This window comes from Lissotriton vulgaris, chromosome 3_1 (genome assembly GCF_964263255.1).
Source record: "Lissotriton vulgaris chromosome 3_1, aLisVul1.2, whole genome shotgun sequence".
NCBI classification, from domain to species: Eukaryota; Metazoa; Chordata; class Amphibia; order Caudata; family Salamandridae; genus Lissotriton; species Lissotriton vulgaris.
Genome location: NC_141689.1, coordinates 1,620,573,095 through 1,620,585,122, shown reverse-complemented (window position 1 = coordinate 1,620,585,122; position 12,028 = coordinate 1,620,573,095). Strand labels below are relative to the sequence as shown.

At 43.2% G+C, this 12,028-nt stretch overlaps 1 protein-coding gene across 2 annotated transcripts in view; it reads right to left on the bottom strand.

Moving 5' to 3' along the window:
* Positions 1 to 12,028, bottom strand: part of SVEP1 (sushi, von Willebrand factor type A, EGF and pentraxin domain containing 1) — a 1,018,759-nt gene that overhangs the window by 215,879 nt on the left and 790,852 nt on the right. For both annotated transcript variants that reach the window (XM_086962106.1, XM_086962105.1), the window contains one exon: positions 11,354 to 12,026. In XM_086962106.1, the coding sequence (XP_086818232.1) occupies positions 11,354 to 12,026 (673 nt within the window). The remainder of the gene's footprint in view (positions 1 to 11,353; positions 12,027 to 12,028) is intronic.

The window sequence follows — 12,028 nt, the reverse complement described above, 5'->3', positions numbered from 1 at the left end:
GGTAGAACTGTTTTATTCCTTTTTATTCACTGTACTGCTGATCCTATATCTCTGCTATTGTATACCAGTTGTAGCAGCGCATATATTGTACACTAGAAGAACAATGTACAATACATTCTTATTATAAACACGCTCAACTGTTTCTTCCGTGTATCTCTCTGAGACAAAATGAGCAATCACATGAGTGACTGGGTGAAAAGTAGTATATTGTTTCCACAAGTCTGAGGAATCAAGGTTTGTTGTGTTCTGAGGTTGCCAAAAACTAAGCTCTCTGATAAAAGGAGATTCTAGTGGCACTACGAGCTAGCTAATGGAAATTAGGCTAACATACGGGGTGGGGTGCACAGAGTCAGTCTACCACCAGACCCACAGAGTCCTGCATGAGGGTACTATAGGAACTACACTACACGGGTTGGACTGTCCAAAATTCTACCTTTGTGAGACGTCTGTGCTATGCAAATATCACCTGCAATTCACCTGGGAGAAACCTTCTCCTAGGATTTTTTGTCGCAGACCCACTAGCCCAATGTGGTGGTGGTCTGAGCGAGAATTTGATGAAGTGAGCAAAAACAAATTAGGCCTATGGAAGTGGGGATTGAAAAGGAAGAGGAAGTGCTATGTAGTTGCAGGATGATGAGCAGAGGAGGGGGTGAAAGAGAACAAGAGAATGAGAATGAGAAAGAGAGAGAGAAAGACTGAAAACGTTCCTAGAAAGAGCAATACAGGAGAGCATGAAAAATCTAGAGGAAATGCAATACCACAAGCAAAGCTAAAGAGAGGGAAAGAGAGAGAGAGAGAGAGAGAGAGAGAGAGAGAGAGAGAGAGCGAGCTGTAAAACCAAGGGTTGAAGCCCTATTGGAAGAATTTGGTTCATATTCAGGGTATGTAGCTAACACCGCCAAAAGCGAGGTGATGTGTTGGAATATTGATAACTGGGAGGGCAGAGTGAGAAAAGAGTTCAAATACTTGGGTACCATAGTTAATCACCTGGATAAAATTCCTCAGTTCAATCTAAAAAAGATTATTAAAGAGGTAGATCGTCTATTTGCTAGATTAAAGAATCTCGCTTAAACGATATTAGGCAGGGGTAACTTAGTAAAAATGGTCATTCTCCCTAAGTTAACCCATGCGTTTAATGCTATCCCCCTTAACCTTCCCAAAAAGGATATTGGTAAAATTCTAAGTAAGATTGGAAGTTTTATCTGGGCAAATAAGGGTGCTAGACCATCATGGAGGAAGCTGAGACATAAGCTCTTAAAAGGGGGGCTTGCCCTTCCGGATATTGCCTGGTACTCTGCTGCCTTCCAATTTAAAAATAATGTTACTTGTAAGAACAGAGGAAACTAATTGGGGCAGGCTATTAGGAGAAATGGTCATGGTGGAGGGCGGGGTAGACGGCTTCATGTATGAATTTGGGGCACAAAGGAATCTAAAAAAGGTAGGTTTAAAAGTTCACAGGTCTGTCAGATGTCGATGGAGGATTGGCTATTATTCTGATTTTGCCCTGATTTGGGACTCCCCCAGGATCCCAGCATGCTTGAAGGACAGCATTGTGAAACCAATAAAGAGGGCAGGTTTTACCATATGTTCAGAACTTCTATCATCAGAAGGTGTCCACCCCGGGAGTTCGTAAGAACTAAAATTGGCAGCGGCTTTTCCAGATTTAAATATTTGCAATTGGTCTCCTGGTTTACATCGGAAAAGGGGTCCATACGAGGTAATTGGGAAACTGAGCTTATCCTGCTAGAAACTCTTCCTAAGAGAAAGGAAGTTTTGTTATGGTACAAGAAGTTCCTGGAGGCTTAAGATTTGGAATAACCCCCACAGTATGCAGTCTGGAATCAGTCCCCCCTTGACTCTGACATTGAAGATTCATTTGACTCGTCATTGAAATTTCTTTATAAATATGTCAAGCCTGCAAGCTTAAAAAACATAACCACTTTTTAGTTGTTAATAGGCTTTACTATACACCGGCGAAGATAGCTAAGTTTGCCCCACTATCTTTCCCCAAATGTCCAAGATGCGATCTCCTCAAAGCCGATGATATTCATATTTTCTATGAGTACGTTATATGTGGCATTTTTAAAGTCAATTTCAAAGTTAATCTCACTCTAATAATTTTTGGGGATGACGATGATTCCATTAATGTCTTACAGCTGTTACATAGAGGTTTATTGTTATATTTGCTCCTTAGCGCTCGAAGGGAAATTTGTAAGACCTGGAAAGACCCACTCCCTCCTCAGTGTGAGGATTGGCTAAAAGCTGTGTTTGCTATGGCACGTTTGGATCGGGGGGGTATAGGTGAGCATGGTACGAACATCTGGCAGGCCCTTATATCCTGGGGAAGAGAGATGAGACTGGTAGAACCTCCCCCGGTCCTATGATTACACCAAGCTTCGAACAAAGGGGCTGGCTTGGTCTGGCCTAAAATGAAAGCAGTAGCCGTGGGGCGCAAAGGTTGGAAGGACGGCTTCTTTTAAGAATTGCAGATGCTTAATGGTGAGATGAGGACAAAAAAAAAAGAAATTCAAAAGACTTCAGGCTGTCGAATTTCCTATTCTTGCAGTGTTACTATTTTTAGATATCACTACTATATATTACTCCCCTTCTACGAATGTACGTATATGCGATGTATGCTTGGGTGTTGGTCCTGTGCTGTCATGGAGTTCCAAACAATTAAAGTACCAAAATGGACATGACATTTAATGCCCTTTAACCATGAATGGCAATACATGGTTGATCATTTGACGCACCTTAGGCCTCTCAGACCTCCTTTCGATTGATCAGTGCAGGACTTTCAGAGCCATGTTTAGTTTCATATCCAGCAACTGCCTTGAAGCCCAAAAGCAGCAATGCCAAAGACACTACCAGGGATAACAAATGTCCTGACAACTGTAGCAGCTGATACCGTTGGATAATTCTAATCTTTGTGCTGTAGATGCATCATGGATAATCAAACTTTTTGCTCAGTTTCTGTACTTTATTATGTGCTTTTAGCACCAACATCTTTCCAAATATTAGTTGTTTTATGCAGCTGTGGTATTTGCCAAGCATATCAAAAGCATGAATACACACTGGAAGCTAGAATTCATGGTTACCATGTAGTACTACTAAATACTTGTACCAACAAGAGAGTCAGGGAAGGAAAGAAGACGCTCCTATAACCCTACCATAATTATACATAAACAACAAAGGAGCGTCACAATTAAAGTGACTTTTAGGACAAAACCAGGTTAGTTTGTCAGCAAGTGTACTGGTACAGAAGGAACCATGTAGGTTTCTATAGAAGGCCCTCACTCAACACTAGTTGGTGACATGCTTCATCATTTCATCAATGGGCCCCACCGGGAGTGGCCGAATGCCACCCCAGTGTGCTGCAATGCCAGAAATACTGCGGAGCTGGTTCGTGAAGGTGAAGTGAGAAATTTAAAATTTCACAATTAGGTCAAAAAAAGTATATTTTATTAGTTTGCCAATTGGACGGTATAAAAACAGTGGAGGGTAAAGGACCACAATTATAAGTCCAGATTTACCCCTGAGTGTAGTGATTTAGGTCAACATGTTTCTGCCTATGTGATGTAATTTAATCAGGCATTCGTCAGGACCAGATGTGAGTGATTAAATAGTGTCTGAACCCTGTCATATTGCCGTACGGACTAGTACAACTTTTCTTGAGAGGTAATGTTGAAACGACTTTAGAGCTAGGAAAATCGCGAACAACTCCAGATGATTTATGTGGAGTAACTTTTGTTGCAGTGTCCATGTACCTTGTACTGTGTGTGTCTCTAGATGTGCTCCCCATCCTGTGAGAGATGCGTCTGTGGTAAGCACCACCTGTGGAACAGGCTCTATGAACGGCCGGCCCTTGGAAAGGTTTTTGGTGTTGGAGAGCGATATGTCCGGTCGTCTACCACCACCAGATCTGTTATTTGTTGTTGAGCTTGATTCCACTGACTTGCCGAACACTCTTGTATGGGGCGCATTTGTAGTCTTGCGTATGGTAAAATGAAAATACAAGAAGCCATCATTCCTATCAATTGCATGAACACTCGAGCTGGTAGTGAGTGTTGTGGCTGGAATTTTTGTATCAGAGCTTACATACTTTGTATTCTTGTACGATTGGGGTATGCATTTGCTTTTGCGGTATCTATTGTGGCACCTAGATACTGTTGAGATAGGGATGGTTGGAGGTGTGACTTCTTTTGATTTACTGTGAATCACAGCTTGTGCAACAGGCAGATGGTTTGATGCGTGTGCTGTACACATTGGTGGTATGACTTGGATTTTATTAACCAGTCGTCTAGGTATGGGAAGACATGAATGTTGTCCCTTCTCAAGTGTGCTGCTACTACTGCTAGACACTTTGTAAATACTCGAGGTGCTGTAGTTACTCCGAAAGGGAGTACGTTGAATTGGTAGTGTTGATCTTCTAGTACAAATCGAAGGTACTTTCTGTGAGATTGATGAATAGGAATGTAAAAGTAAGCGTCCTTGAGATCTAATTTGGCAAGGAAGTCGCCTTGTTTTAAGAACGGCAGAACTTGTTGTAGTGTGACCATATGGAAATGGTCGGTTTGTATGTTTGGTAGGTTTAGGGGCCATAGATTCAGTATAGGTCTGAGGGACCCGTCCTCTTTGGGTATGAGAAAGTATAGGGAGTAAAGTCCTGTGTTTTGATGGTGTTTTGGGACAGGTTCTATTGCATTCTTTTGTAATAGAGATGCAACCTCTTGTCTTAGAAGTATGAGATGTTCCTGGGACATTGGACATTATCTGGGTGGTATTGTTGGAGGAGTGGAAGTGAGCTCCAGGCAATAACCTGACTGAATTATTTGTCTTACCCACCTGTCTGTGTTGATGGAGTTCCTACAGGTATGAACTGTTGTAAACTCCCCCGACAGGAGTGGTATGGTTTGGTGGGATGGAAGGAAAGTCACTGTTTGGGAGTAGAGGCATTGCAGTTGTTGTTGCCTCTGACTCTTCCCTTATTGTTGTTACCTCTATATCCTCCTCTGTAATACCCTCTGCTGGGTTCGGGTTGGGTGGGCACTTTATAAGAAGAGGAGGTGCTGTCAGTTTGAAACCCCTTGGAGGCGCCTCTAAATGAAGAGCGACAAAAGGACGCTCTATGGGTTTGAGTTTGTACATTTCCCATAGATTTGTCTATATCTGTATATTTTTTCATCTTTTCTAGTGCACTATCAACTGATGGACCAAAGAGATGTTGCTGGTCAAGGGGTTGATTTAAAATACTGGCCTGTACTTCCGGTTTGAACACAGAGATGTGTAGCCATGCATGCCTACGCAACAGTTCTCCTGTATTTATCGCTCTAGAGGCTGTGTCTGCAGTGTTTAATGCACACCGGATTGAGGTATTTGTAATAACCTTGCCTTCTTGTATTAGATCAGAAGCCCTGGTTTTATATTGCTCTGGTAAATGTTGCATGAGTGATTCTAACTCATCATAATGAGCTCGATCATATCTTGCTAACAAAGCCTGAGTGTTAGCAATTCTCCAGACATTGGCTGCTTGTGAGATGGTGCGTTTCCCTGAAGCATCTAAAAGCTTAGTCTCCTTATCAGGGGGTGGAGCATCCCCTGTTGCCTGCGAGTTAGCTGTTTTTCTCACATTTTATACTACCAATGAGTCTAATGGTAGCTGACCTTTAATGTATGCTGGGTCAGTTGGAGCCGCTTTATACTTATTTTCCAGTCTGGCTCTGACGGGGTCTTTGAATACCTCTGGTGCATGTCTCACCACTCCACTAAGTATTGGTAATGTGGTCATGGTTTTATGTGACAACAGTAGTGTATCCATGAGGAAATCCTCTTCCACTGGATATGTGTGTAAGTCTACTCCATGAAATGTGGCTGCTCTATGAATGAGCTGTGTAAACCCAATAGTGTCATCTGGGGGAGATGGTCTAAAAGGGTATGCGTCATCTTGTGGCCGATCTGGTGCATCTGGCACATTATAATCCTCCCAGGGATCATCTGATGGCCCAGGAATATTGTCTGGGTCATCTGTGTCGTCTATATGATGCTCACTTTCTACCCCATGTGAATAATTGACTTCATCCTCATCATCCTGTGGTACAATGCTATGTGTGCGGGATGGTGAGTGTACTGGAGAAATATCTACTGGTATTTCTATTAATGGTGAAGGAATTCTCATAGGGGAAGTTTGAGCATGCTTTTTGAGAGGAACTGGAGGTGGTTTAGGATAGTCCATTTTCCTTTTTTCAGGCACTGTAATAACATGTCCAGTTTTTGGATTAATACGAAGGGTCTTTTGCTTTGGGTCTGGTTGGAAAAGCTCTTCTGCTGAGAAATCCTTTTTTGGTGCTGATTTATCTTGTTTGGGACCAAAATGTTTAGGTTTTACAGTTTCTATTGTCTTTGGAGTGGATTTTGGTTTCGGTTCCAAAGACTTGGTCTTTCTCGGATCTACCCTCTTTGGATCCAGAATCTTTGCTCCCGAAGTGTGTTTGGGATCATCGACCTTCGAAGCCGAAGTGTGTTTGGATGCCGAAGCAGGCTTGGGGTCGACTTTTTTTGGAACCGGAGTGGTCTTCGGTTCGGCAGACTTGGGAACTTTTTTCAGGGCTGAGCTTATTTTTGGCTCAATCGGTTTCGGCACTGATGGCTCCTTCGGTGCTGGGGTTAATTTTGGTTTGAGGACCTTTTGCTTGTCGGGACCTGCAGACTGACTCGAGCCCGAGTCGACTGGAGGCTTTTTTGTATTCTTCGTTGCCGAGCCAGAAGGCGGGGCGTCGGAAGCTTTTGGTCGGTGTGCACCCGGAGGTGGTGGTGGAACCGAAGTCTGTCCCGGTATGGGGAGGTGAAGACGGTTGACGCTTGTACTCACAACCTGTTGACCAGCTGGAAGAAGATCATCGTCTTCCGATCGGTCCTCAGCTTCGAAAGCTGTTTCCTCTGCTTCGGAAACGATGTCGTCCTGCTGCTGTTCTGCGGACTCTACTTCGATCGGAGCCTTGTCTATGATGAGGTCTGGTATCAATGAAGATGACTATGCCATGACTCTTCGAGCTCGACGGTCCCTGGCGGTCTTCTTGGACCGGAACGAAGCACAGGCCTCACAGTCTCGACTGTCCTGCTCTGGAGACAAGCATAGATTGCAAACCTCATGAAGATCAGTGTGAGGGAATTTGTGTCCCCACTGAGGGCACTTCTTGAAAGGTGTTCTTTCCATGAGCCAAAGGCCCATTGGCGAGTTGGGCCCGACAGCCCCGACGAACGCTGGAATCGAGAAGCGCAAGCCTTTCTTCAACGTGGGTAACTGGAATTACTGTCGAAGACGATACCGGTGGTATGATGAGGTTCCGGAAGTTGAAAAGAGATTGGTAACAGGACCGAACGATGAACACATCTGAACCCGATGGCGGAAAAAAACAATCTGAAGATGGAGTCGATGCCCTAGGGCACTACGATCTACAGGAGGAGTCATCCAACAGAGAAAGACTCTTCCAAGAAAAACAAAGTGTAATCATCCGGGCCCACCACCACATGGTGATCTATGCAATAGTGTGTGGTCTGCAGCCCATATGCCTCAAACCTTTATCAACAGGCTAGGTTTTTGGGCTATGTCAGGCCTGGACTGCGTATTCCATATTGGGTTAAATTTCCAGCTCACCACATTCGTCCTTCAGTGGAGATTGCCCTGATTTTTAGCCCATCACGCAGTGGAGACTCTTTACCAAGTAGTTATTAACCCACCTTCACTTTTGATTCTGGAACTATTAAGAATCATCTGATAGCCTTGAGAGAGTCTGAGTATTGATCTAGTACAGACGAAACACCTGTTGGCTGTTCTTTAGATTGGATATGGGTCTGAAAAATAATAAAAATAACGTTTTATACTGAAGCTTTGTGGACTGTTCATCTTGTCCTGTGGAACTTGATTGCACTATATTACCACAAGACTGTTGGAATTGATAACTGAATATGGTCCACAATATTGGGGCATGTCTGGGACCTATTGACATTGATTATGGGTGTGCTGAATTAGCCTATTCTTTTGTTATGTGTATTGGCAGGTGATTTTTCAACTTGCTAGCAGCACTTCTGGGTAGTGAGTGCTATTCGCTTGCTAAGCACCCCGCTGTACATACAGCAACTGTCTATTAATCATGCCACCGACTGTGTTTGCAATATACTTGTTCTTTTTGAAATGCGATTTTTCCCTGTTACGGAACACTACTACCTTTTTGTGTAGTTGCAAATTATGTAGCATACCAGTGCAGTAAAGGGAGCCTCAACTAGTCATTGTACCCCAGGTTCTAATAATCGTTATGCCACCATTGATCAAAGTGTTATCCCCCCCCCCCCCCCCCACCGAACTCGGAAACTATTTGCGCCCCTGGTCCAAGACACAGATACAAATTCTGCATTTTATTGTTTTTTGTTAACAGGTAACTGCATATGAAAGCATGCACACAACTCAAATAAAAAATAAATGCAAGTTAAACTAATCAAGGGGGAAAATGCTATTTTACCTTATGAAACCGCAGCTGGTTAATGTGATTTCCACAGATGGCTTCAAGTGTGACCAGACAGAGAGTCACATAATTACATCCTCATTGGTGCAAGGAGGAATAGTGATTTGTTTATAGCGCTATGTGGTCCCAGTCTGTGACAGAAAGCACTATGAATGCCATTATTTTAAAATTGTATTATACTGTATAAAACAGGCTGCTGCAAAATACTGTTTAAGGAAAAACAAGTGCTTTAAAACCACATTTCAGTGATAAGCATTCAAAATATATATCTAATTTAAATATATTTATATGTGTCCGTTACAAAATGTACTCCATTTAATGGACACATATATTACCTCTCAAAAAGAATACATGTTTGTCACCATTTAGATGATTGGTTCCTATAATGAAATACTACACTTACTCCAAAGCAGCCTTTATATTTGGTGATTAACCACTGCACACATTTCCATCTCTTTCAGGTAGCAAGCACCTTGGTGAGAAGACATGCTTCTTCTTTAGTATCTGTTTCATAGCACCTAACCCCCTCACACCCTCTGTGAGTGGGTATTGGAACCCAGTTATGGCAGTTTTACTATTAAAGAGAACACACATGCTTACACATGCTTACTAGCATTAGGGCTCAAGTCACTACTGATGCACACAGAACAAGGCCCAAGCAACAGGGGAGGAGGTATGGGTAAATATGCTTTTTTGTTGCTGTTTTTTACACGAAGTTGCAGAAAGCCTATTTGGGCATCTGTCCTAGAAGTAATGGCCCTGCTAAGTGGGCGGAGTGGACAACCTGAAGCTGTAGGTATTATTGGTGCAGCAGTTGCATTAGAGATCCAGGGCATACTCGCTGTGCCAGTGCTTCTTTGAAACCTTGAGCAATGACCTAAGGGAGAGGAAATAATAGTGCAGAGAAGACACCTTGATTTGGACATCAGAGAGGTGAGAGGGATGCAGAGAGATGGGAGGGAGAGGGATGATGAGAGATGGGATTGAGAGGGATGGTGAGAGATGAGAGCCTATGTTGTTAACAAATGTCTGTACCTATTAGTGAAACAGGTGCAGTAACACGTTTGCCCAGGGGTCTACTGCATCACAAGTTTGAATATTTTACAATAAAAAGGGGGCATTAGGGGTCATTTTTTTCTTGCTAGCTGTAAGACAGATGGTGCCCTTGGTGCAAAAAAGGTGGGCAGCATGCATTTTCTTTCAGAAAGAGACCGGGCTTGTTGCAAGATTGAAGTGATGGTCCGACATTGTGGGAAGGAGTGAAAGAAAAGGAGATGGACTGCTTCTAAGGCTGATTGCGTTCATTGGGGCCCACAGCACCCCAATTATGGGTAGTAGTGTTTTGGGTCAATTCTATTCTTGTCTGATGCTGTTGCAGTTTTATAAGTCCCACGTTCAGTGTGGAGTACGAACTACAGAAAAGCAATCCTGAAATGATGACATGAACCCCGCCCCCAGTGATCATCCCTCCCCCTCACCAAATCCTTGCAAGGGTCCAACTTCAAAACATTTTGCTTAGGGGGAGCTCAGAGCAAAACAAGTTTGAAGACCTTTGTGCTACAGCCATTTGTGTGCTATGTGTACGGGTCTAGAATGAGAGTGAAGACAACTGGGTCAGACCTTGATTAGTAACAATGGCTGTCCTTTATTAGCTTGAGTTTAGCATGAATTGCGTTCAAGTACCAGGACCTGATGCAGCAGAAACTGTGAATTCTCTGCTATTTACAGTGTCTGTCTTCCTTAGCATGGTGGTGGGTGCTACAGAAGTATAATGAATGTAACTGCTTCTTGCAGCTGGGTTACTGCTCTGATTGTGGGTTGACTTTAATACTTATATTCACAAAGAGTGCACTGGAACCTAAATTGCTTGTAAGTGCTTAGACCAAACAAAAAAACAATCTCTTTATACCCAATATGTCATGTCCATGTAGGAAACATCTCAAAGACAAAGGTAAGTCTTTAGAGATCAGGGAAGATATCAGCCAGATACAAAGGAAAAAGGTTCTTTGACAGCCTGAGTCCCCTCAGAAAGCATCCAATACCTCTTTCCACAGGCATGGATTGGGTACTTTTAAGCAACACACAGAACACCTATGTGCAATGATTCTCTGGGCACACAATTCAGCAAGAGGTGAGTGTCTCACATTACACTCACTGTATGGAAGGAGCGGCACCATCTCCTATCTGGTGTGCTAAGGCAAGTGGCGTTGTTCTAATGTGAAAATTAATTAACTGGTACTTGACCCACAAAAACTACTGCACAAATATCCACTCTCCAACTCAAGCCGTCCTTTAGTTGAGCAAATGCTGAATGTGCTAGCAATAAATGCCCATTTGCAATTTCCCTTGCAATGCGATCAGTGGATAATTGGCTGGGTAAGGTGTTAATGCCTTTGGTGTGGGAGTCCTATAGACATGGGAGGCTTACTGGAGAAATAACAGAGAACGCTCTCCAAATGTGAGATACGTTTTAGCACCCAACTTCCAAATGGGAGGCCACTTTTATTTTGGAGCCCAACCCTAGTTTCTGTTTTGGTTCGATCCAGGTGATTGCGGTCCTTCTTAAGGTAAAGCGCTCTCTGCTAGACAGGTAGAGATCTTCAAATAAGATGCTTTGTAATCTGCAATGGCAGTAGAGTACAACAATCTGCTGCCTTGGTGGAACAAATGAGGTCCTTATTTTCTAGAATCGCCCCACACCTTGTTCACTATACTTCATCTTGTTAATTTCTATATATTGCTGATGTCGTGTAGTTTGCAACTCAAAATACCATTGTCAGATCATCTGGAAAAATACTGCTGATAGTTTTTTTTAAAACTGACAATATTCTTACCTCAACAACCCCATTTTCAATTGGTGGTGGTTCTCCACAAAACACCGGCTGGCAAGTAGGCATGCGGCCACTCCATTCTGCTTTGGCTTCACATGTCCTCTTCTTTTCACCTTTTATATAAAACCCCTTATTGCAACTGTAAGCTATAACAGCATCAAAACTGAAGTTTGTTCCACTCACATAGCCATTTGTGAGACTTGGTGGCTCGCCACAGCGGATTGGGATGCATTGAATAGTGAATGGGGATGGGACCCACTGCCCTCCCCGAACACACTCAATCTTTGCGGAAGTATTTAAAACAAAACCTTCCATACACTTAAAGCTGACAACAGAACCAGCTGCAAATTTTGTTTTTTGAAGTGACTCCAGAATGCTGTACGGCACTGCAGCAGGCCTCTCACAAAAATCGGCGATGCATCTGGGCATATCTATTCCTTCTGGTGGCACCCACTTTCCTTGTGCGTTGCAGATCATCTGTGAATTATCAGCCAGGCTGTAGCCATCAGCACAGTAGTAGAATGCTATGTCTCCAAATAGACGATGGGAAGTCTCAGGTGATGCGTGGTCTACATTTGGAGGTTCATCACAGGAAACAGCCACACACTGTGAGGTATTCTCACTCCATTTCCCAGTTGATAAGCATTCTAGGGTTGAAGAGCCAATCAATGTGTACCT